We start from the raw sequence: 26,837 nt of genomic DNA, 5'->3' as shown, positions 1-26,837 counted from the left end.
ATTCTGCAATTGAAAAGTCGTAAAAACAGATATAAACCAGATAAGGGCTTTACTAATGTTGATTATTGGTCATTGCATGAGCTGCAACTCACAGTTAGGCGCTTGTTGGGCCTCTTTCTACAATTTATGTTGAAAAGTTATGCCAGATATCTTTTTCATTTTTTTTTTTTTTCACCTTTATTTAGCCAGGTAGGCTAGTTGAGAACAAGTTCTCATTTACAACTGCGACCTGGCCAAGATAAAGCAAAGCAGTGTGACACAAACAACACAGAGTTACACATGGAATAAACAAACATACAGTCAATAATACAATAGAAAAAGTCTATATTATACAGTGTGTACAAATGAGGTATGATAAGGGAGGTAAGGCAATAGCTTGCTGAATCACCTCAATGGTCAGTCAGTCAGTCAGTCCCTCAACGTAAAGGTCGAATCTATCCCCATGGAAATGCGGGTGACGATGAGCGGGGGAAGAGAGTTGCTCTTGGAGTAGTCCTAATATTCAGTTAACTTCTTTAACCTTTCTTGCACTTTTCGTGTAGTCTTTTTCCTATAGTGTTGAACCTCAAATTACTATCTGATATCATAAAAAGTTTAAGCCAGATTGACCATAGCAAATAATTATCTCCAAGTTTTAACAAGGAATTTAGGCTACTAACGTCTGTCTTATACACGCACGTAAGCATTCACACACATACATACATACATACATACATACATACATACATACATACATACATACATACATACATACATACATACATACATACATACATACATACATACATACATACATACATACATACATACAATGTGGATTTGTGAATATTGTACTTACACAAATATAGATATACATTAATACATCTTGTTTAGAATGATTCACGTGTATGGACAGAGCAAAGGAGACGTGTTTTATTCAGGTATAATGATTACCATCACATCTGTTTGGTTTTGTTTCTCGGTTTTGTAATGTGGAAGGAGTGATGCAATGAACTCAAAACTGCATGAGTGCGTTGCTTCCCATGCCGTTGTCTGATTGGTCGACAAGTCTGCGGCTATACCCACTCTCCCGGTCATGAATAAAATAATAGCCATCGAGCCTATCGGCGCGCTCCAGTGTCTCCTCCTACAACGCGCGCCAAAGTTGGCCACTTATACTACTTTCAACCAGCAAGCAGACGTTATTAAAACTAGCTGACAACGTATATCAAGGTAAAGAATTAAATAAACTTAGCCCATTTACACATTTCAGTTCAAGGTGCATCCCCTCCCTTAACACTGCACAAAACCCTTTACTAAAGGGGTCTTCTTTTACCCCACCAACTCACCAACCAGGTGACGAACATCACTTTTTCTGTTGGAGGGGTTTTAGTATTTAGGAGTTTCTCTGACTGGGACTACGATTTTATTGTCTGCTTTTTATCATTTTGAGAGGAGACATTTCGTCACATCCTGTCGGCTTAGACCTACATTTTCTTGTCTGGACTTTGCACGAGTAAGAATTTGGTACCAGTGCCCAGTCGGTGTTGCTTCAGTAGCTAGAATGGCTACTTTACCAGGAACAGTGCCTCGAATGATGCGCCCTGCGCCAGGCCAGAACTACCCCCGCACCGGATTCCCTCTGGAAGGTACGGCATCTTTTTAACTTGGAAAATATTTATCGAGAGTTGCAACAAAAACTAACTCGTCATCTTAGAGGGAGGTTATAGCTCATCTTCGTGAAGATTAAGAAATATTAGACAATTGTGTTTTTGATTTGTTGTAGCTCATCTTTGTTAAATATTAGACAATTGTGTTTTCTATTTGTCTATTAATTGAGGTCTAGGCTACCATACAGGGAAAATGAAATTGTTGTGTTACAGAATAGACAGACTAACATTGCTTGACAGGCCTAGATGTTGATTGTAGAAGTATAGGCCTACTTTAAATTGATTCTTTCTAGTGTTTGTTATGTTTACCTATGTCACTGACAATATGGATGATCAAAATGTTACTTCATAGAATTTTGAATGCGTAATAGATCTATCCTACTTATTGTTTAGTGATATTTTTATGCAATTAAAAACGTACTAAACCAATGGTGACATGGTTGCTAAGATAACTTCATGAGTCAAATTATAAACTATGCGAGGAAATAAAAAAAAGTTGTAAGCAAATGCGCGGAAAAATACCAATTTGTATTTGCAGGTAGGCCTATTAATGGGAATCGGTCCCAATCACAGCCTGTTCGTGCTCAAGAGCTTTTAACGAAAATGCACAAAACCAAAAGCTCCTGGATTTGTTGAAGTATCCTGTTGCTGCAAATGGAAACAAAATGCACAGCAAAGAGATAGCTCAAAGGATCACATCAATATTTGTACAGCATGACTAGGAATAATCAAGGTGGAAAGTGCCACACTCTTCAGTGCCTCTTGAATACGAAATTAGATCCTCAAGTGCTCTATGGCACTAATGATGCGTCCTGCCGGCCAGGCTGACTGGGAATGAGTGTGGCAGGGTTCTCTACTAAGAATGGATGGGCTGTGGGATATGTTTGGAATGTGTCTATCTTATAGTTTAGTATAATAAACCTTTGCTGCTACCAGCTCTCACAGTCTAATGTCAGAGTTAGACGTTCATCCATACAATTAGTATTACTGTATTATTATCACGGTTGTGATGACGATAATGAAAATTCATATTATTACGATGATTATTATAGGCGCATGATAATGGAATTTGGGCCGAAAATTGATAGTCAAGAACTACAGGCCTAGGCCTACTCATTTTGTATTGAATTATTGTCTATGTGAAATAACTCTCAACAAATCAATTAATTTAAAGTTGGCCTATATAGTACCAAACCAGTTTCACATCAACATATTTAATTGTTTATCCTTAACCTAATTTCACATTGCCCTCTTTGTCATTGCATTGTTGTCTAACTTGATCTCTTGCGCATTAAACTTTAACAATTACAATATCATCAGGACAATATACAGGACCTGAATATGTTTATTGTGGAACAGTATCAACCCCCCTGGGCCAAGGTCGGGTGAACCAGCTCGGTGGAGTGTTCATCAACGGGAGGCCGCTGCCAAATCATATCAGACACAAGATAGTAGAGATGGCCCACCATGGCATCCGACCCTGCGTAATCTCGCGACAGCTACGAGTTTCCCATGGTTGTGTCTCCAAAATCCTCTGTCGGTACCAGGAGACCGGTTCGATTCGTCCCGGGGCAATAGGAGGCAGCAAGCCTAGGGTGAGTGGAGGACTATAGTTTCTACATTATTTCACAATCGACTTCAGCTAGCCGACACCTTGACCTGCAATCCGTGTAAGACTATCAATTCTTCTTCTTCTTCGTCAGTTATCATGTCACGTGCATTTTACACACCTGCATGCCTGCAAGATGCAGCCATTTCCACATACAAACATTACGAGTTATTAATAGTTATTACTATTGCATGGAGTGAAATACATGCAGTTTTGTGTGTGATTGATTTGTGAGGTAGCCTATGAAGACATGAACCATACATCTCGAAACTAGGCCTTCAATCAGGAAGTGGAGTAGCCTAGGCTATACGTTCATGGCTAGAAGGTATCCAGTCTTTGTCGAATTAAACGTCAGATTTGGCTTTTCGTAGCAGGTTAGAAAATTTACGCAGCAGGTTAGGATAATTGACGCAGAAGGTTAGGATAATTGGAGTTAAGGTTAGGAAATGGGTTAGGGTTAGCTAAAATGCACAAAATAAATCTACTTTTGACGTTAATTTAACGAAATGACTGGGCTATAGGCCTTGAAATGTTGTAAGAAGGCATGCATCAACATTTCAAACTCCCCATCAGGGAGGCTATGTGTATTTGTATCCATATACATTACAATATCATGTTCTTCGTGTGAATTAAAAGTTGTTTCGACTTTCCTCTCTCTGTGTCTGGTCGTTGCACATTATAAAACCCACAGCAGGTATCAACTCCGGATGTAGAGAAGCGGATTGAGGAGTACAAGCGAGAAAACCCCGGGATGTTCAGTTGGGAGATCCGGGACAAGCTGCTGAAGGACGGGGTGTGCGACAGAAGCACTGTTCCTTCAGGTGAGGCTTCTGGTAAGCAACTTTTCCTTCTTATGGTGATTACTGTAAGGGGATGAGACATGAACCCCTCTACAGTCTGGTATGTTATGTGCCCGTTTTTATGTATTGTACTTCTATTTTTGTAACTTTATTATTTTTCACCTTGTCTTGACATGAGCTGATGAGCATATACATATGAGGAAATATACCATTCATTTATACACAAAATACCGTCGGACTTTTTGTTGTTGTAATCCAAGGCCTATTTGGTTTTCTCTCAGTGAGCTCCATCAGCCGAGTTCTGAGGGCTCGATTCGGCAAGAAAGACGACGACGACGACAGTGATAAGAAGGATGAAGACGGGGAAAAGAAAACAAAGCATAGCATCGATGGCATTCTCGGTGATAAAGGTAGGCCAGCAAAGAAAAACATGGTTTACTTTGCTATAAATTGTGAATAAATTGTGTCATTCTTATTTGTCTTATTAAACAATAAAATGTTAGGCGTACTTTTATCCTATACACACACTTCCACGATAATGCTGTGTTAGGCTCATGCTTATTCCAATAGCAACATCATCAACATCGTCATCATCATCAACCATTAGTTTTATTATTAGCGCTATTGTTGTTATTATTACATTTTAGTAGGCCTATATAATTAATACTTATTTTATTTATTATTATTTAGAGGTGAAGCTACAGTTGTTTTTTTAATCATCTTAGAATTTTCAATTAGGTCAACAATTGATTTAAATGTATTTTTCTATGGTCTATATCTCTTGGGAAATTCTTATACTTTTATGGTAAATCGGAAAATCCTCTCGCAGATTGGCTCATTCATTCCTGCTTTGAAATCCCAGTCAGTCTTTACTCAATTACTCAATTATTTATGTGAGCCCTGACGGAAGGTAGCCTATTTAGCTCCAGAAAATGTATTTGTTTTACAAATTCCTCTCCCGCTCCTTTAACGATCTTTCTAAACGACAGCTGACAGTTGACCGGTTTGACAATCAATGTCGGTTTAGAGACACTACATCACTTGTCAGTTAAACTGAGACGAGGAGGGCACCTTCTCTGCAGCCATATCCCCGTAATACTCATGGCAATTATGTTAATGCTTGCACACATTAACTAGTTGGTAACAAACGTTTTTGAAACAAATGATTCATATTTAAAAATAACAACGCTTATTGTGAATATTACAATTTTTAACATTATACCTAATCGGAATACACGACATTATTTATTTAGCTAGTATTTTAAGATAACTCAAATTCATATTTTTGTATAGCCTAAGTCTATATGAAAAATGTAATTCAGTTAGTTAGTTCGTGTTATTGTGCCACTTGTCAGTGCACTATGTCATTGAATATAGAGGGAGAGAGAAAATCATAGTGCTTATACAAACCTGTCCTGAAAGAGACAAAGGTCGCCATTTAAGAAGATCAAACATCATTGAATAGGGTTTATATACGAGTTCACAAAAAGCTTTTCCCCATAAAATACACAGCCAAACTTATTCGAACTTGAAGATGAACTTCACTCGCAAAACCTCTGTCCAATGACGCTTTTCTAAAGGGAAGATTCCGAGGTAGGTCTACAAAGGCAAATCTTAGAAAGCAGGGCAGCAAAAAGGGGAATTGTCCGTTCCATTCTCATTCAAAAACCCGCAACCAGAGAAAGAAAATAGTTTGGACAAAGGGCAAGGGTACATATAAAGGGAAATGAATTATTCAGTATACCCCGCTGGTAGATAGTTTTGTAATATTACGGAATAATCTGTTGGAGGAGAATAGCCAACGCATTTCATGGTGCAAAACGGTTCTTTCTTTTTTTAAATGGTTTGTGTCCATTTATCCATTTAGAGGTCGGATCATTGTGTTTCTTAGCTGCATGGTGTAATGTTGGCGTTTCAGTTTGTAAACAAATAGCCTTTGGCTATAAACACTTCAGGCAAAATTAGCCATTGGTAGAGACAGTAACATTTCGGTTTCTGATTTCAAAGGGATTTTATCTTGTTCCATTCCAAGGTGAAGTTGTTGCCGAATGTTTAACTGCAATTTTTCCTAATTGCTTTGCTATTTTTTCTGATGATGATTGTTCTTATTCGATGCTCAACACACGAATAGGAAACAGATGTCCGTCATGACCATGTTTACATCGAAGATTTGGTCGGCCCATGCCCTGCATTATGAAATATTAATTTACTTGCAACAGTGTCACATCAGAATGTTGGAAACCTCACGTAGATCTGAGGTCGTGAACTCAGAACGTACCAAATTTGCTTTTTAATTCTTAAGAAGATTCGTATTTGTCCTTATACAGTTTACCATCCGGATGGCATTTAATAACGTTGAGACTTATTAGCGTAAGTAATGGAAACGTGTCTGTTGAATAGGTGTCTGTGTTGGAGTGGGGTGTAATAGCTTGCAGGCATGGTAAGAAATGTATTTATCCCCAATCAGCCCCTCACTCTCTGAGTTGGAAGCACAAACGTTATGTTGAAGGGTTTTAAAGCAGATTAAATTGAGCCTTTTATTTCTTTTCACTTTCATCTCTGAGCGGAGCTCACAGTGGCTCGCCCTGGTGACACATTTACGAGATTTGTGGTTTGCTTCAGAGCTCTCTAGATGTATTAAATGTGTTTATTTATTTTTTTCATAGGCTATATTTGAGTGTTGCATCACAGATTTATCTTCTGTGTAATCCGAAATGATAAAACAAGTAGGCTATTTTCAATGTATAATTTCAAGCAAGTTGCAATAGGCTATTTTATTTATATTTAACCTTTATTTAACTAGGCAAGTCAGTTATGAACAAATTCTTATTTAAGATGACGGCCTACCCCGGCCAAACCCTAACCCGGACGACGGTGGGAAAATTGTGCACCGCCCTATGGGACTCCCTTTCACGGCTGGTTGTGATACAGCCTGGAATCGAACCAGGGTCTGTAGTGACGCCTCTAGCACTGAGATGTAGTGCCTTTCACCGCTGCCACTTGGCGTAGTTTAATGGAGATAGATCACCATGATGTATGGAGATGATATATAAGATTATATACAAGAGTTTATAGAAAGCTGTACTTCCACAGTCTTGGTATCCCTACACACGTGTTTATAAAAGGAACGCAGCCTTAGCCTATGTCATTTTGATAAGAATATTCATATATATACGCTTTCCACCTGCCATCCTCAATAACGTGATAGTGATAGTGAGGTGCTGCGATGACCCTGACAAGTTGAATTAGGCGACCAACGGGGTAAAGGGGTTAGACAAAACGCCACACGTGCATGTTCTCAATCCTGGAGAAGGTATATTGTTTGCCAGGGCAAAAATGAATCCGCCCATTTTAAAGGGACCATCTATAATATTAAAACCAACAAACTGTCCTCTGTACCCTGGATGAATTGGCGAGGTGGAGGCAAGGGACACTTCAGCAAATCGTCGGATTACCTGTGGTTCTCAATCTAATCAAACAGAGGTCAGCCGGGCTTTCTGGGCGTTGGGAAGGGATCACGAGAGAGAGCAATGGAGAGCCACTGTGGTGTCAGGCAATCCGAGGCTTCAGGCTCGCTTTCTCTGTGTGCATATTCAATTAAATGATCATGGGTGTCGATTAAGAACAAGGATGTTTTATGCAAAGGGTTAGTAAAGAATCACGTCATCTCTGAGAACTGAGAAGTTGCAGACTGTATGAAACGACAGAAACGGGCAAAACAATTTAAAATGTATAAAGACCAAAAATAAAGAAAGCTTTGAAATGAGTGTGTTCGACGCATGCACGCACATGCACAAACACACACGCGCACGCACACACATCTCCGGAAATATAATGTAGCTATATTTCGGGGTCTAAAGCCGTGCTGAATGAGAAGGACAGGGGAATGAAGTAAGAGACAACTTCAAACAAATCCATCTGGAATAGTGTGTGAGAGAGATTTAATGAAAGTATGGGGAAGTTATTTAGCTATTAATAAAAAAAATCCTCAGGCATTGAGAGTAACTCCATCTGCACTTTCTTGCAGCTATTTGGTTGGGTTGAAATTGAGGGAGACCCAAATGTTGGGCAGAGATAACACACCCATCATAGCCCAGACCCTGCGCTGTGCTTCACTGCATTAAACTCGGATTAACCTCCCCGCAGCCCGCTTTCGCCACATTTCACTGGAATGTACATTGGTAGATTTCTTACACACAGAGGGCAAAAGCTGAAAACCCTCGCAACAGCTAATTATATAATCGATTACGATATTATTGACAATAATAATAGAATATAATAATATGAATAATACGAATAGCCCAATAATGATATTATTATATATTAATTATAATAATATGTTCTGGTTCAAAACAATATTTTAATTGTAATTAAGAAATCACATTGAACTATTTAAAAACGTTTGTAAACATTTTAAATCAATTATAGCCCACCAAAGACAATAGGCTACAAAGTTCTGTCAAATAATGTAAATTAGAGACTACTGTAAGCATGCAGGGTTATTTTATGGAAACGGACAGTCAAAATCACGATAATGACCATGGTGTAATCCTGGAACCAATCAAATTACCCAAGCCGGTCATAATTAGATTTCAAATAGGTTTGTTAGGAAAGCTTTGTCTTGAGTTTGACAGGACACTGAATTTTGAGACTCAAAACGCATAAATCAGTCATTGACATAGGCTGAAGACTCCACGCTCTCCAAAACTAACACAATCATTGGTAATTTATGCTAAATCGTTTGCACCGAAGCCGATTTCTTCGACAGTGAACAATATTTAGCAGGGGTCATGGTTTACAAGCTTTTATACAATTAACAGTATGGACCCCTTTAATCGTTACCCGCCACTGTGATAAAGGAACAATATTTTCACACCTCGAGTTGCTATCTGAACACACGGTGATTTATAGCCTATGTCACGGGGCTGATTTCTAAATAACACGTCAACCGATGGTAATGACACGTTAAACGGATACAGAAAACATTTGAACGATTAGGTCTCGATTCGTTCTCTCCTCCGGAGGAGCGTTAACGCGCAATTATACCCACTGTTTTGGGTGACCTGAGAGTTTGAGGGGGACCCCGAATTTGTCATGTGCAGGATTTTCGTTCTCCGCAGTCTTGTTAAATTTTTTAAAAATAATAAATAAAAATAGAGAGCAAGCCAAGGAAATATATAGAAAGTAGATGAGGACAACTCGATCCTTATGCTTATCAGAAACATTATTGTTGCGGCACAAACACAATGGTGGTTCATCCTATTACAAACCGAAAGACAGTGTTTAAAAGCCTGCACGTCTTTTGGCTGGTCTGCTCGTTTTAATTAAAGCAATGTTTGCCACGTGGGACAAGTCCTATCATGTGCACACTACTTAGGAGAATGGTTTTTCGAACTCTTGTGGGATTCTCCAAAATGGACAATCTTCCCTCTACAGCTATTTAAGGGACATTGGGAAGTGTAGAATAAGACATGGGAATTTCTACCTCATTTATAAAGACGAGTTCAGAATCCTTTCCTGCTTAATAACTTAAAAGGATTTCATTCCCCAGCTCATTTACTGTACATTGCTATTGGATGCGATATAGCATTCCAAGGTTAACATTTCATGCTTGAAAAATATACAAATATTGTCCTATACTGTGTGATTCATAAGTTTTTTTTTAAAATAAATGAAGATACATCATCACTTTAGGACATTTTAATCCGTGCATGTTTTCGTCGTCCTCGTTGTTGATGATGATGATGTTGTTGATGATGGTGATCTTTTTATTCTAGACTAGACTACTCACTTCACATTTCCTTCATGTGGTCGATACTTTTGCAGCCGTTTTGTTAGCACCACGGTATTTAGTGTGCATGGGGGTTGCAGAACAGATTTTCTGACAAAAATCATATGATGAAGAATTGCCCTCAAGGCCCCGGTTATAGCAATAGTGTGCAGGATGTTCCTGTCATTTAACCTATTTTCACTAGAACTTGTGTTGACCCTATCGCACATTTCTTTTAATGAGAATATCATAGTATAGTTTTTCAATAATGATATAATTATATGGTCTGGCTTGACACTTTGGTTATGTGTGCCTCTTATGTGCGTCCACACACGTACTTCAGGAATATATCATGCTTGAAAAGCAGGTATCCAGAGATATATGATGTTCCGTGCATAATGGTGATGGGTGCTCCAGACACTTGAGTCAAGTTATATTTGGTGGAATGCTTTGTCAATACCCTTGTTCCAACGTAATTATGTCATAATTAAAATAGAAATGGTTGTTTTTATCAAAATGTTATTCTGGTGCGTATTGCCTTTCCTGTATTTATTCAGTTACTTGCAACAGGTGGGCTGCATGCAATTATGTATATAAGGCATCATTGGCTGGATGCAGGTACACAGGCCTGGACTGAAAGTCCTGGACAAAAGGAACACCTTTGTGAGAATCCTGTTCATTGACTACAGCTCAGCATTAAACACCATAGTGCCCTCCAATAAGGACCCTGGGATTAAACACTTCCTTCTGCAACTGGATTCTGGACTTCCTGATGGGCCGCCCCCAGGTGGTGAGAGTAGGCAACAACACATCCGCCACGATGTCCCTCAACACGGGGCCCTCAGGGTTGCATGCTTAGTCCCCTCCTATACTCCCTGTTCACCCACAATCGCGTGGCCGCGCACTGCTCCAGCATCAACGACGGTGGTAGGTTTGATCACCAATGACAATGAGACACCTACAGGGAGGAGGTCAGAAACCTAGAAGTGTGGTGCCAGAACAACAAGCTCTCTCTCAATGTCAGCAAGACAAAAAGCTGATTGTGGACTACAGGAAACAGAGGGCCAAGGACTCCCCCATTCACATCGACAGGGCTGTAGTGGAGTGGGTTGAAAGCTTCAAGTTCCTCAGTGTCCACCATTAAGGAACTATCATGGTCCACATACACCAACACAGTCATGAAGAGGGCACGACTCTTCCCCCCCAGTGGGTGTTGACTTTATATTTTTGGTCAGTATAGAATGCCACATTTTCCCAAACGAGTCGCTAGTTTAAAGCTATTGCATGACATATTTCAGTTTCATTTTTTTTTGTTTAACTTGAGCATGGCTGGTATAGACACCTCTGTGCCCTGCAATTTGCAAGAGGTTGAATGTATCTCACCGGAGAGAGCATCTGAGCGAGCGAAACAGCACCCTTCTGTCTCTGTATGTGTAGGCCATCTATCTGATGTTGTCTGGTCCAAAAGAGTATGACAATGTTGCCGCCAGTAGCATTAAATGCAAGGGAAGCCAGCAAACATTTGGACTCCCTTAATAAAAAATAAAATAATAGCCAATCAGCTTTGAACTAAACTGAGTGAGCTGGTCCTGGCGCACTAAAAAAAGTGTCAAGGGAAGCCAGTTTGGATTTGGCGTCACTCCTATCAAATCGCATTGAGAGCGTTGGTCAGAAACAACTTGAATTGTTGCATCTCGTTGTGTAGTTATCCTCCGGTGACTAGAGCTAGCTAACATTGGCCCTTTCCTATATTAGCCATAGATGGGGATGGGGATTTGGACTTGTGGTTTTATTTAGTTCTCTGTTCTGGCCAATGATTATAATGGTGATTCTGATCCAACCATTAATTCATACATTGTTCCCCTGGCCTGAGAAGATGGAAATTAAATATGTAGCTAGTAGAAGGCTAATGTTAACTAGCTAACGTTGCCCATGAAAGGAAGTTAGGCTAGCGAGCAATCATTTTAGCCAGGTAGCCTAGAACAACAAAACAAGTATGTACTGCATGACAGAGTGATAGACCACTTTGTTAACATGAAAGAGAAGAGGAGGTCATTGGCCCTTCTCTACAAGTAGGGTGAGTCAACATGTTTTTCTACTTGCACGAATGCGCACGCACACCCACACGCACACACACAGATATCAGAACCACCGACAGCCACATCACATTTAGTATATGTTGAATGGACAGAATCGTTGTTGGTATCTTTTAGACTAAGCAGAGGTGATTTGATGATGTTGAAGTTGAAATGGTGCTGGAATAGTGGAGGCAGCTCCTGTTTTCTTTGTGACTTGCGGTAACTCTCCGTGTTTCTAAATCAATAGTTGTTTAGTGGTCGGAAAATGTCGGAATCATTAACTTGCTTGACCATGCTGTAGGTCATGTAACTGTTTTCTACATGCAATATGCTTTGTGGAATTCACCAGACAGAGGTTGCTGCAGTTTTGTGATGAAACAAAGGTGTGGTTTATTCTGCCACTGTGTCTTCTTATTGTCTCGGCCTTAGGTCTATATTACATGGTCACAAGGCATATGAACTAACAGGTTATGGAGCAAACAACGCAATTATTACAACACATAGGTTGTAATATGGCTTTTTTTCTGGCTTCCCAGTGATTCTACCCATAAAACGCTACTGCCTACAATTCCAGCTCGTTGCAGTTCCCCCTGTAATTCATCTTGGTATCCCATAGAGAGGTCCCCATGTAGGCTTACCCAAGGTAGGCTATCTTAATGCTTTCAGACAACTCTTCCAAAACATGTCTCAAATAATGCTGCATGACGGCACCACTGCAAGAAAGCACTGTTTTCAGTCGAAAAGATAGACTCAACGAATAATGATAATACAATTCTGATAGTAATGACACAATGTAGGATACTGTTATTACTATTCACCTATTATTGAACAAAAACGAAATAACGAGATTCTCATCAACATAATCCAGCGATTCTTACATTGCAATGCACCTGGGGCGTTTATATTGTCGGCCTACCATATCCTTTTCACCCAAAATAATATAATTCGGCACATATAATATTATTTGGTCTTTTAGATTTGGTTATTAGTTTGTTGCTGCTAATGTTGAGCATGGCTATGCATAAGTTTACATTATGCCTATAATGCTTTTAAAATTATATGATTCTTATTTTCTTCTTCTTCTTCTTCTTCTTATTAATAAAGGTATCTATTATTAATTAGCAATAAGATTGATGGATGTTTCCTTCTGTGGCATTCAACGAAACACTCCATTATGTGGAGACTGAGCCTACTGAGGATGACAGGGGTAAGCTAGGGATCAAGAGTTTGACTCGGAAATTATAACTTGACCAGCTTTTCCTTTTCTAATACTAACTCGTTTAACTTGTCAGATCTAATTAGGGCGTTTAAATGCTCAAGTGCATCGGTGGGAAAAGTGCATCGGTGGGAAACAGTAGGCGATTGGTCAGGGCCAGCCAATGCGGCTTTCAAGTCTTTTTGGGGAGGCCTGGAAAGGGATGATTATGAGAGCGCTTCGAATTGGACTGCTCGATGGATGAGCTTTTTTTCTTCAAAAGTTTCTGCTACTGCGTCAATTATGGCCATCAAGCGGGCTAAACAGGGCAGTCCGCGCATGGACTGTGGCGGTGCTTTCTAATTAGGTATGAAATTAATTAGAATAGACATCTATTAAAGTCTTTAAAGTTTGCAAAAATTAACACAGTTTAAAAGGTGTAACAGTGGATTAATGGCTTACAGCCAATGTTACATTTTATTGCATCCCCATGATTTGTGCTGCCTGTCTAATGGATGTCCTAGACATCTTAAACCCCCCAAATATTTATTAACATCTTGATAGGCTTTTTCAATAGTTTTTTGATAGAGTGTTAACAAAATTGTTATTTCAAAACTCAAGTGTAGGCTATAATTTGCTGACTGGTCAGGCATCCCCATGAAACAAATATATTATCTGAGTTTGTCTGTGTCTGTCTTTTGAATATAGTTTTGTGTTTTCCATTGCATAATGAATCATCCTCTCTCTGGTTTAGAAGAAGTGGAAATTCAATTGTCTCCATTCCCTTTTTGAAAGCATTTATCTTCTAATTGAATACCTTTTTTCTTGTATTGGGACTGAACCCCTTCTGATGTCTGACAGCCTAGTCTCTCCATTATCAGCCGAATGGCCACTAGAAAAGGAGGAGAGAAAGAAGAGGGAGGAGAAAAGAACCTTCTGTTATTTTCTGTCTTGAGACTCGCTGTATAGGCTATTCAGGCAAGTTGATGAACTCCTCCAAAAAGTTTATTAAGGGGCTGAAAACAATAAGAACTAAATCCTTTAGGCACCCAGGCAGACAGTTTATAAACTAGCTGCTATTGTGTCTCAAAGGCAGATGCATGAACACTTTTGAATGGGGCCTTCAAACTGACACGATCCGGCTGGACAGCAGCAGTTTAAAAGGAGAGGGTTCTTCTGCTGCAGCTCAGATCTCGCCTTTCCTGCATTAACATACATTGCAGAAGAGAGGGAGGGAGAGAAGGATCTAGACAGGCACTGACTGTCATGGCCAGGGTGATTTTCTCCCTGCATACTTAGATATACTACACATAATAGCCAGACGGTTGAATATTCTTCAAATTGATGTGCTGTGGTTAGCTGTGTTTTAATATAATGGAATTCTTTTTAAATCATTCTTTTCAGTTTTTGCTCTGGTGGAAAGCAATCTTTAGTTCATATTCTGTCTGGAACACTGTTAATGTTCTTAACAAGGAGATAACAGATTACTGAGATTACTGTTAATGTTCTTAACAAGGAGATAACAGATTACTGAGTGGCTTTTTATTTTTCTTTGAATAACCTGATGCATTGATTTACTGCGGGATTTTGAGAAATATCACAATAATGTTGTTGTATACATCAAAACACATTAGTCCCCTTCCTTTTATTTGATAAAGGTGTGTCACTCTCTATCCCCCTCTCTCTCTCTCTTACTACCTCTAGGTTGATTTTTTTTTTTTTTACACATCTTTGTTTAGCAAGTTCAAAAAGTTCAAATATACATTATAGAACAAACACCATGTGAACAATCCTTGACATCATGACCTCTCTTTCACTGTCTTTCTCTGTCCAGCCCTTCACCTTAGCCCAGTCAGTCGCTGGATCTCTGCCTCCCCTAATCAGAGGGAGTCCTGTGATTTGTGACCCCTGGAGCATCCAGCTCGTAGAGCGCAGAGCCCCAAACAGTCCCGGCCTGATCTGGCAGGTGTCAACATTAGCAACACAATCGCACCCCAGTCCAGTGCCTCTTACCCTAGCCCCAGCGCCACATTGAACCCAAACTATGTGAGGCCCAGTGAAAAGAAACACATAAAGGGAGTGGGGAGGGGAGGAGAGGAGAGGGGGAGGACAAGGGAGAGATTACACTCTCAGACAGCTATTAGCAGGGATGAGCCTTTTCTAAACAAACAAAAAACGAGACGATCAATACTGTGTTAGTTTACCAAGTGGAGTCATGATGGGCTCTGGAGTATTTCTCTCTTCTTCTGTTGTTTTTCTGTACTTCTCAAACGTCTGTGGTTTGGTTCGTATTGGCAATCCAATTTAGTCTGGAGTCCTTGGAGACCCATTTCTTTTTGTGGCCAGTGATTTGTTAATGGTTGGTTTGCTCCAGCTCGTGGCTAGTTCATTCATAGATTTAGAGCTGTAATGAATTCTGGTTGGAGGGTATTAACGTTGATAGTGGACAATCACTGGGCTGTCCAGAGGAAAGCAACATTCAGTGATGACAGGACCACTGGCCCTTGGGGACCACAGCCCTTCTCTCTCATTAGACAGAGACAGAGGTGTCACTTTAAACACACTAGAGGGATTGGAAAGGGAATGAGTAGACATTTGGACTGTTGCTGCTCTTGAGTGGGTATCTGTCTTGACAAGAAAAGCAATGTTTTTTAAAGCCCATTTATTTCTCACTCACTGCTGATTCTAGGCCAAGCCACCAGAAGAGACAAGGGTTCTCCTCAGTGGTGGAGATTAGTTGGAAAGGTTTCAGTAGTAGGAAACCTGTAGTATTTGTTTTTGGAGGAGACAACAATCTCATTTAATTGTTTGGTTTGATATATCCCCTTGACACCCTCTTCCAGGGCTCTTGAAAAAGAAAATAGGGGGGCTTATGTTTGATCTTTTTGGTGTGTGTAGCATGTACTGATTCAGGGGTACAACTGACTAGGTATCCCCCTTTCCGTTTCCCTACTCCGCAACTCTCATGAGGAGGAGCAAGTAGTTGTGGTGTTTGTTGGGTGCCGCTCATTGTTCCTGCGGTAATGATAAACCAACACAAACAGCCCCTGAAGAATATCTCTTTGGAAGCTGCCAATAACACAACCTTGGCTAAGCCCTTACCATTTGCAGCAATAAACAAGCACACATCAACCCACCCAATGACCTCCTGAAACAATGGGTTTTGTTGTCATGAAATACCCATCATTAGTGTTGGCTAGCAATAAACTGGTCCTAGTCGTTCAGGATATTGAGAGATCACAAACTAGTGGGGAGTAGCCCCTGGTGGGGCCTAGTACCCCTGCCCTATCCAGCAGAAGAGGTCAGGGTCAGGACTAAGGGACCTTTCCTTAAAGGGACAGACACGTTTCATTATTTGATCAAAATTGAACCATGTCGTTTTATGAAATTATTTCAAATAATGTTTTTGATTAAAAAAATTTTATAATGTACTTGAATTGTTCTTGCTCTTAAACCACATAATAGTTGCTCAATGCTGATGCATAGTGACATACAAGTAGACCACATACATTTTGTTATATGAATGGCCCGTGAATCTGTAAACGGTCATTATTATTTTCGCTCTCTGTTTTTATAGCATGTCTATGCAGGCCTTACAGATCATGAGCCAAGCCAGCATGCAATGGCATCTTTGATTTCTGCCTTAAAGCTTTCATAAGATAAAAGACTGTTCTATTTAGTATTTATGATCCCATTAGACAGAACACCTGTCTCTGTAACATTCCTATTTGTTCCTGCCCTACTAGCAGTGCTCTGTCACCAGTGTTTTATATGAGAGCATGCATTACAGGACTGCACCCGTAAAACCAGCAGCTCTCACCTTTCCCACTCAAATCTACTTTGCTTCAAATATGAGCAAGATTTGATGAATACCTAGAAATCTCTTCATATAATACAACTTCTCAGTATTTACGGTGTCTATCAAGTTTTGCTATTGTTTGCTTGTGATTCACAGTCATGTAATTTGACTCAAGATTCATTGCCAGTCCATACATCTTTTGTCTCACTCAGTTGAACATATTGGAATCGGTTGTTATTTTTCACTTCCAATTGTCCAGTCTTGTTTTGTTTGGATATGGTTTCTACCGTGTAGACTATATTTAGATGGTTTGTGCTGCTGAGGAAAATATGCAGTGATGACCAGCACATGAATCCCATGCTTTTAATCATAACAGAATATGAAGGCGGAGAGTGTAATAACTGGAACCACTGACACAAATAGATCTTTCCTGGGTGATTAAGCCATTGTTATTTTGACAAACAGTAGAATTGAGAGTGGCTAGAGAAATGATTAATGCATATGACATATGAATGAATACAGTACAGCAGGCTATCTGGCTTCCTTTTGTTGTGTCCTCAGTGCATTTTATAATGGATGTGCTGTTCAGTTCCTCAGAATTGATTTTAAAACGTTTCTTCCGATTTGCCTTGGCTGTCAGAATCGTCAGTGTTTGACAGCTGGCACAGATCAGGACAGTGTGTTGCATTACGCCAATGTGTGGCATTAGAAAACACAACAAGCGTTTCTGGCTAATTTTATTACAAAACAGGAATAGCCCCCATAATGTGCAACAGTAATTACGTTTAGAGTAGTGTGCCCAGCTCTCTTAGTGATGAATGAGAGACATTGACCATGGTCTGCTAGTTTAAAAATCGCCATTAGCCTATGCTACTTAGGTCCAGAACATTTCCCATTTTATGCTCCTAATATGCCTTGCAACTGCAATCTTCATTTGTTTTAATTGTGCGTGAGGACATTTTTTAACACGCACAAAGACAATAAACATGTTCCCGTAAGTGTTGCAAATCAGAATTGTGTTTTTTTTCCACCCAGTTAAAATGTTATGGAGAGAGTTGAAACGGTGGGGTGGAGCTGCCATTCTAGCCTTCAAAATAACTTCAAATGGAGCCTGGTCCTCCATTTTCAACTAATGGGCTTATTTCTGCATCCTCTGTCAATCTCTCCTTGGGGAATATGTACTCTCATTTCAAAAAGCTTTGCTTTTCCGTTACATTGTAAAGCCACACTATGGAGCACAGATTTCAAATGTTAATATCAAGCACTGTGACGACTTACTGATGTCCCCCTCCAACCCTCTAAACAGGAAATATTATTTCTGGATCCTCAGGAACTATTTGGAAATACGCTAGTGTTTGTTCAGTTAGAATTTACTGAATCTCATTCAAGTTTATGAAGCAAAATGAAAGAGTGAATTATCGGTTTCACTTCTTTAATTCTTGCCTATATTATCTTGAGATAGTCTGTCTTTCACCTGTCGGCACAATCAATTGTTTGTTGATTTATTTATTTGTTTACAGTGTTTGTGCACGTAGGTTATTACCTCAGTAATTCAGTGTCAGACTCATGCCTAGCATCATGATCCATTAGGTTTTCTATTTAGGCCTTATGGTTGCTGTGTCCCATGTGTGTAGTAATAGAGGCATCATTAGTATAGGGGTTAACCTCCTGGGACCATTAGGTGTGTAGTAATAGAGGCATCATTAGTATAGGGGTTAACCTCCTGGGACCATTAGGTGTGTAGTAATAGAGGCATCATTAGTATAGGGGTTAACCTCCTGGGACCATTAGGTGTGTAGTAATAGAGGCATCATTAGTATAGGGGTTAACCTCCTGGGACCATTAGGTAGTTATTGTCAGATTTATGATGTGTTGTGTAGTGGTATGTCCGTTAAACAAGACTGACAACATGTTTTAAAATGGTGGACGTTGTTGGCAATTCTACACAATTGCTGTGTTTATGGATTATGGATATTATGTTTGGAGATTTTGTACTTTTATATTCCCTTGACTGTGATAAAAAAAGACTTAACTTCACAGACACCATCACTACTCTTCCAGCTGTCCCTTGCACCATAAAAACCTGCACAATGACAAATGTTTACGGTCTAACATTGTCCATAAAATTAGGAAGCATTCCTGGGGCATGAAAATTGTCTGCTGTGCATTCCTATTCTGTGTAAAGTAATCTCTCCTTGGCTTTGTTGAGAAAATGAGTTGTTCCTCCCAGATGCCTCCACTCATAGCCCTGAGTTACTGTTTGATTTCCTGGGTAGGTTCAGGAGCCTTTGTTGGAGGACGGGGGCTCTAGTTCCAGTGCCAGTTAGCAGGGGCCATTTCATTACTTTTACTGTGACCTCAATTAGCATGGATCCCAGGGAATGACTTCCCATTGGACTCCAGAATACCTGGTGTGAAGCTGGGCTCAGTAGCAGAGAGTGACACCGCTTTAAGGGGAGAGTGCATTTTACTCCTGGCATCATAGTCACATAACGTTTTTAGTTGTTACTTAGTTCCAAGTTAAAGTTCTATTATGTCAAACAGACTTGTTTGTGAAAACTTTCCAAAATATCCATCAGAATTGTAATATAAACTTTTGCTTTGAAAAACTCCAACTACAGAAACTTTTGTTTGTTAATTTGGTCTTTGTGCAAATAACAACAATGTAACAAAAGGGAAATCTTAAGTTTTGATAAAAGTATGAACATACTAGTTTACCCGCTTTCTGAGAAACAGCATTTTCTCCCACACAATAAGAAGGCCTTTCTGAAAAGGACTACGATCATATTGTTAGTAATATCCCACGTCCAACTGGTAGAATGTATGTATAAAAAAGAAGAATCCACCCTTCAAGCCCTTCACGGTTTCACACTCAGGCAGAAAGAGCAGAGCAGAGGCCTGGGGAGTCAATATGTCAGCGTTTATGGATGCCCCGCAGAGCTGCACAGGGCTGTCAGGCCTCTATTCATGCTCTAATGGCCCCCTGAGGAGTCTGTCTCTCTGGGCTGAAAGGGCCGGGAGGCCCAGTGGACGCCCTGTTGTTGAAGGTGAGCGTGTGCTCTCATGGACGCGCCGCGCCTTCATCCATATGACAAGAGCCATAAAAGAGCATAGCTTTTCGCTGCTTCTCCCTCTCCTCTCCTTTCTCCACTCCTCGTTATTTTTTGCCCGATCTCAAAAAAAGAAAATGGGGCTAATTGTTTGTTGTGAGAGCCAAAGATTATAGAGCCTCATGTCTTTCTTCATCCCCTTGCCCTTTTCTCCTGTTTTGCAAGCGCTCTCTCCTTTCTAAAGAATGTGATTCTATCCCAGAGCAGAGAAAATAAAAGTATCGGAATTGTCCTTTGGAATGTAGATCGGAGGGAAAATAGACACATTTTTGACAGTGACAATGAGACACAAGAAAACAGTCGAAGGTCGGATTTTTGGTTGGATGTGAGGCTCAGCTTTAGTCCTAAATGAATGAGGAGGGAGGGGGTTATAGTTTGAAGCTATGGGCCTCTAGATCATAGTACTCTTGTGGTATGAGATGTACAGTGATGCGAAGGATCTTTTCCCACTTACTGTTGAGTCTCTCGGGAGACACCTGCCCTTTGTCCTGAGCCACCTGTTAAGCAGTGGACAGAACTGATTGTACGGTTTGAGAGAAGAGGGGAAGATCAATGCGATGTAATTTAAGTATATTTATACAGTCAGTGCTTGGTTGAGCGTCCATTGTTGACTCTCAACCATACTCATAATCTAAATTGTGCAATACTGTAACTGTACTTTTTTTATTTAGAGTAGTTACTTTTGTTTATTGCAAGCAGATAACAGTAGCCATACTAGTGGCTGTTGATCATCAACTCCAGATTCAATTTGTGATAAATGCCAAGCCAGGCTCTGAAAAGGTCACTGGTACCCAGGGAGATGATGATAATTTAAGTTGATTTCAGCATATTAACATTAGGTAGGTACATCCTTGCCATATTCTCATGTTGGAGGGGTTTTCTGGTTGGCGACTGAGGTAACTAACAGAGAAGATTCTTTATGAATTATTCTGCTAAATTAACCATTGAGTTTTTTATTTCGGTCTCTGGCTCATTGTCTTGCTGAGTGTGTAGTTCCTCTTGTCGCCAGTATTCATGGAGTACTATAAGGTTTGTTTTCATGGAGTACTATAAGGTTTGTTTTCATGGAGTACTATAAGGTTTGTTTTCATGGAGTATTATAAGGTTTGTTTTCATGGAGTACTATAAGGTTTGTTTTCATGGAGTACTATAAGGTTTGTTTTCATGGAGTACTATAAGGTTTGTTTTCATGGAGTACTATAAGGTTTGTTTTCATGGAGTACTATAAGGTTTGTTTTCTTGGAGTATTATAAGGTTTGTTTTCATGGAGTACTATAAGGTTTGTTTTCATGGAGTACTATAAGGTTTGTTTTCATGGAGTACTATAAGGTTTGTTTTCATGGAGTACTTGTTTTCATGGAGTACTATAAGGTTTGTTTTCATGGAGTACTATAAGGTTTGTTTTCATGGAGTACAATAAGGTTTGTTTTCATGGAATACTATAAGGTTTGTTTTCATGGAGTACTATAAGGTTTGTTTTCATGGAGTACTATAAGGTTTGTTTTCATGGAATACTATAAGGTTTGTTTTCATGGAGTACTATAAGGTTTGTTTTCATGGAGTACTATAAGGTTTGTTTTCATGGAGTACTTGTTTTCATGGAGTACTATAAGGTTTGTTTTCATGGAGTACCCTAAGGTTTGTTTTCATGGTGTACTATACGGTTTGTTTTCATGGAATACTTTAAGGTTTGTTTTCATGGAGTGCTATAAGGTTTGTATTCATGGAGTACTATAAGGTTTGTTTTCATGGAGTACTATAAGGTTTGTTTTCATGGAGTACTATAAGGTTTGTTTTCATGGAGTACTATAAGGTTTGTTTTCATGGAGTACTATAAGGTTTGTTTTCATGGAGTATTATAAGGTTTGTTTTCATGGAGTACTATAAGGTTTGTTTTCATGGAGTACTATAAGGTTTGTTTTCATGGAATACTATAAGGTTTGTTTTCATGGAGTACTATAAGGTTTGTTTTCATGGAGTACTATAAGGTTTGTTTTCATGGAGTACTTGTTTTCATGGAGTACTATAAGGTTTGTTTTCATGGAGTACTATAAGGTTTGTTTTCATGGAGTACAATAAGGTTTGTTTTCATGGAATACTATAAGGTTTGTTTTCATGGAGTACTATAAGGTTTGTTTTCATGGAGTACTTGTTTTCATGGAGTACTATAAGGTTTGTTTTCATGGAGTACCCTAAGGTTTGTTTTCATGGTGTACTATACGGTTTGTTTTCATGGAATACTATAAGGTTTGTTTTCATGGAGTGCTATAAGGTTTGTATTCATGGAGTACTATAAGGTTTGTTTTCATGGAGTACTCTAAGGTTTTTTTCATGGTGTACTATAAGGTTTGTTTTCATGGTGTACTATAAGGTTTGTATTCATGGAGTGCTATAAGGTTTGTTTTCATGGAGTACTGTAAGGTTTGTTTTCATAGAGTACTATACTGTTTCTATGTTAAATCCATCCTCCAGTAGCACAACTGAATCATCTCCCATGGCTCTCCTAACTTGGCAACACTGAGGGACACACAGGGTAGTGCATTCAGGAGAAATACTGCCCTATTCTCTGAAACATTGAAATGGAGAAGTCGTCAGCTATTTGATGTTGCTGCATGATCCCCGCCCCCGAAAACATCCCTCCTCTCCTGTATGTGGGGTTGAATCCCATGCAGTCTTGGTGACAGGAAGAGATGTTTATATTCAGGCCTGGAGCGGGAGAGACAGCACAGAGACAGATGGATGTCAGAGATAGCAGATCCCATCTCAGACATTTGCTACTTATCACAGGGCCTGTTTGCATAATTAGGCCTTTTGATATTCCTCCCCTCCGACTGACAAATAGTATAATTGCAACATCAACTACGACAAAAGGCATGCACAAAATAAACAAGTAAACATAAATAGAGAGAAAAAATGGGATGTTATTTTCGTCCTGTGGGAATGAATGAAAAAAAGACTACCAATAAACAAAATGTGCTGTCAGTCACAGTCAACTGGTGTGACTGGGTGCTCTGAGGCTGGTCCTGTGAATGCCTGCAGAACACTGAGCGTGAGGCCTGATTGTAATTATGCTGGAACTAATATGCTTTTCAAAATGAGCCATTATGAGCTAATGCTGCACTGCCAGAGCCCTGTCTGTTTTTGTCCCTCTGTGTTGGGGAGTTTGGAAAGGTATAGCTGATATTAAGGCCATTGGTTTTGGTATCTGAAACACCTTGCATGGGATAGGGAGGAGGATACACACCATAGTGTTGAGATAATACTGACTCAGAGGCAATCTGAGAGACGAAGAAGGATGCTTCCACCCCATGTGTCATCAGGGAGGCTCCTTAATCACCTGTTCTCATTAAATACCTCACAGGTTTAACATGCATAGTCCAAGTATCAATTTCTGACCTATATTTTCAATATTTTACCTAAATATTCACTGACACAATGTTGATGTCATTATATTGGTTAATATTTGACCATATTAGACATCTTGGCATTGAGGAATGTTGTGTTGTCATGTTGAAGCGTTACTATTAGCCTCCTGTGTTGTAGTGTTGTGGGGATCAGTTATAGCTGTGGGTGTTGGAGTGTAGCCTAGATTCTGGTTTTTGTGATCATTTTCTAGACTGTCATTGTATGTTTTCTCTGTCCCCTTCAGTGCTAATAGACATTGCTATTGTAGGGCTTGTTGTTTATTATAGCATAATGTTCTTGTGGAGCATTGGAGCCAGCAGTCTTTATTGACTGTACAGCCTTGGACAGCAATCCATCTAAGGTCCATCTAAGCCATATTACCTCAGCCTCTCTCCCAGGGGGAAGAGAGAGAGTAGGGGCTCCTCAGAAGGAGGATGGGAGAAAGAGAAGAACAGAGTCCATAGGGTTAGCGGGCTGTCCGGGAGGGGGTTTGGAGAGGTTTGCGTGATGAGTATTCCATCTGCCTGCAGTCTGAGCTCTGAGCAGACAGTGGGGTCAGCAGTGAGGAGCATCAGGAGAGAGGGAGGACCGTCTTTAAACCTCACACTAAACTATTAACCAACTGCTCAGCTTCTCAGAGACAAGACCCCTGTTGTTGGTTGTGTTCTGACCTGAGTTGACATTCTGTCTGACTATGGATATTGATAGAAATAGTAGTGCTTTGTGAAAAAGCTGTGATTTTGAGAGAGGTAACAGAGAGCTTAAACAATCTCTTTGGGAAACATATGGCTCCATTCATAAGTAAAGATAGTCAATTAAATTATGTCAGTAAAACAATTTGCTCTTCCGGTATAATATGTTTACTTGTTTCCCCTTTTTACTTGAAACATAAAAAAAAATGTTTCTGATTTAGAAGACCTCGTCAATATCTGGTTAATTTCTGTTTAAACAAAGCTGTATTTTTAAATCAATATTGAGCAGGCCCTCTGAGGGCCCTGAAGGAGGATACATGGCTGTCTAATCATGCCCACTGGATGGTATACATAATTAGGCCCTAATTGCTATGATAACTGATGAGGCAAGGCACGAGTGCTTTATCAATATCCCCAGAACCTTCCAATGGAATTACAGCTGTGGCATTATACCCAGGTCTAATCAGGATGTACCTTATTGTTTTAAAGCAGCGAGAAGTGTTAGAGAATTGACCTCGACGCCCACAGGGATTGAGTTTATTCCAAGGTAGTAGGCTAATCATCCACCGTTTTGTCCTGTGTCAACATTGACAGATTTGTAAACCAAGGAGACATGTGTTATTCAAATTCATAAGCTTTGTTGTCTGGGAAACAGATAGTAAGTGTTTATTCTTCCATAATTTAGGCCGAGAGGCACTGCATCTATAAATATGAAACAACCATTAAATAAAAAGATTTGGTGCAGAGCCCGTGATCTAGCGGTAATGCTCCCGGCCAGTCACAAGACCGGGGTTCAGTCCCCATGTCTACCCTTCCTACTGCTCTCCTGCTTGCCTGTCTCCCTCTTTGTTTCCAGCTGTTTGAATGAAGTAGAACATGTTAGACATATTTAAATGAAACGATGTGGATACTGTGTAATCCACCCAGTGTCATTACATTTCAACTTGTTTGTTTATGTAGATAGTCTTATGTTGTCTGCTGAAGGATATAACCTGAGAATAGGGTGGCCAGTTAAATATGTTAACCAGACAGCCATGCAACTCTGTGTTGCACCAACAATGAGAGGAACCATACAGTGCGTTTAACTGAAGTTCTGTTTCTGTCACAACCCATTTTGGTACATGTGGGGGCCCCAGTGGTGTGGATTAATCTTGGCATTCCGTTCAGAAAAATGTGGTCTGGATAGAGATGAGGTTTGCTTCTCACATCCCTGTTTCCCAAACTCACTGCTAATAGGGCTGTTGACCTTCACCGAGAGCGTGCTGCTTGCTGCCTGTAGTTCATGCACACAAACAGGCGTGTTGGCTGCGTGTGCCATGACACATGTCACTATAACCAGGGCTCAATGACAGGTGGCAGTCTTGTTTGTCATGCAGTTTGTTTATAAATCCTTTGCAAAATGCTAACGTTGGAGTATAGGGGGAGGATTCTGTTTTGAAATGTTTTAAGTACTGGCTAGCCTATATCCACTCACGCACCTTTTCATCCGATCACATAGATAAACAAAGGAAGAGAAATATGAGCAAAATAGAATAACTCAAGTAGAATTCTGTGGTGTTTGTTTGATTTTAAACCGTTGAGCAGCCCTCTGCTCTGCCCGCATGGCCCCCCTTGCCCCCTCCCCGTAGGACACAGAGGTGACTTTGAAAAGTGATCTATAGACCGCTGTGCTGGTCTCAAGTGTTGTCATGGCGAGTTAGCGGCAAATTACTGTGCGCATCCTCATGAAAACCAACAAAGGGATATGCCATATATGTACATATTCAACATTGTATGTTCAAGGCTGTTCTCTGCAAAAGTGGGAGCCAGTGTTGGAGAATCAATCTTTATTAAAAAGGGTTAGACGAAAGAATTGATTTAATGAATGCGGCCTCATGTCCTGCATGTAATCCGCAGAGAATCGTTGAGCGTGAGCTCAGGGGGACAAAAAGACGTTCTCAGAAGACTCATCGAGTGGCCTGTAATGATAGTCTCCATATAATCCCATAATTCCTTGTTTAATTAAACTCCAGAGCCGGCCTTGAGACCCAGCCAGATTTGGTTGCTCTTTTATTCTCACAGTTGTTATTTGAAGGCTATTTGGCTTCAGTTTGTCCATGTGGTATGTTGAAACATTTGAGAGGGCTTTGTTGAACTGAGCTTAGTTATGCCCATAGCCAATACAGGGGATTCACCTGGGCTAACTTTCAGAAGACCATTATGGTTGTCATTATAGTTGGGGAGAAAGCGTTTCTGTAAGGGACAATGAGTTCTCCACAAACTCTTTCGTTCTATAGACTATCTCTCGTTTTTTGTTCTTTACCCTTCTCTCCTTCTGGACTGTACATGTATGATGCAATCCAGCTAGGCCTAGAGCAACACTGGCTTGTCAATGTCTCAATGAGCACATTTGTGAAAATATGCATTTTATAACAGGAAATGAAAAGGGCCATGTAGTTTGAATAGACATGCAGAGGAGGTGAAAATGATGCAATTTCCTAAATTCAGTTATAATGGTAATGTGCTGTGGTAATACATATTCGCTGTCAGAAACATTCCTCTTGGCCAGGATTGGATGGCTTTGTGCAGTATCTATATTCCTCTAGCGAAAATGCAGCAGCTTAGTTGAATGCATAAAAGTACTGTAAGATATATTGTAATTCATTTATTGACAGCATTATCATAGAAAGACAGAATATGGGACTGAATGGTTCTGGTGTGATATTGTTGTAGTGTTCTGTATATTCTGGC

General features: G+C 39.9%; 1 protein-coding gene across 8 annotated transcripts in view; it reads left to right on the top strand.

Moving 5' to 3' along the window:
• Positions 1–1,124: 1,124 nt before the first annotated feature.
• LOC106583049 (paired box protein Pax-7) overlaps positions 1,125–26,837 on the top strand; it is a 61,993-nt gene continuing 36,280 nt past the window's right edge. For 2 of the 8 annotated variants that reach the window (XM_014166813.2, XM_014166811.2), the window contains exons 1-4: positions 1,126–1,628; positions 2,970–3,244; positions 3,950–4,079; positions 4,340–4,468. In XM_014166813.2, the coding sequence (XP_014022288.1) occupies positions 1,544–1,628; positions 2,970–3,244; positions 3,950–4,079; positions 4,340–4,468 (619 nt within the window). In that variant the 5' untranslated portion in view covers positions 1,126–1,543. Of the gene's footprint in view, positions 1,629–2,969; positions 3,245–3,949; positions 4,092–4,339; positions 4,469–26,837 lie in introns of all 8 variants that reach the window. The other 6 variants (XM_014166815.2, XM_014166814.2, XM_014166810.2 and 3 more) reach the window with 4 other exon arrangements.

The sequence above is a fragment of the Salmo salar genome, chromosome ssa22, assembly GCF_905237065.1.
Source record: "Salmo salar chromosome ssa22, Ssal_v3.1, whole genome shotgun sequence".
Lineage (NCBI taxonomy): Eukaryota > Metazoa > Chordata > Actinopteri > Salmoniformes > Salmonidae > Salmo > Salmo salar.
The sequence above is the reverse complement of the archived record's forward strand: the minus strand, read 5'-3'. Positions and strand labels throughout refer to the sequence as shown.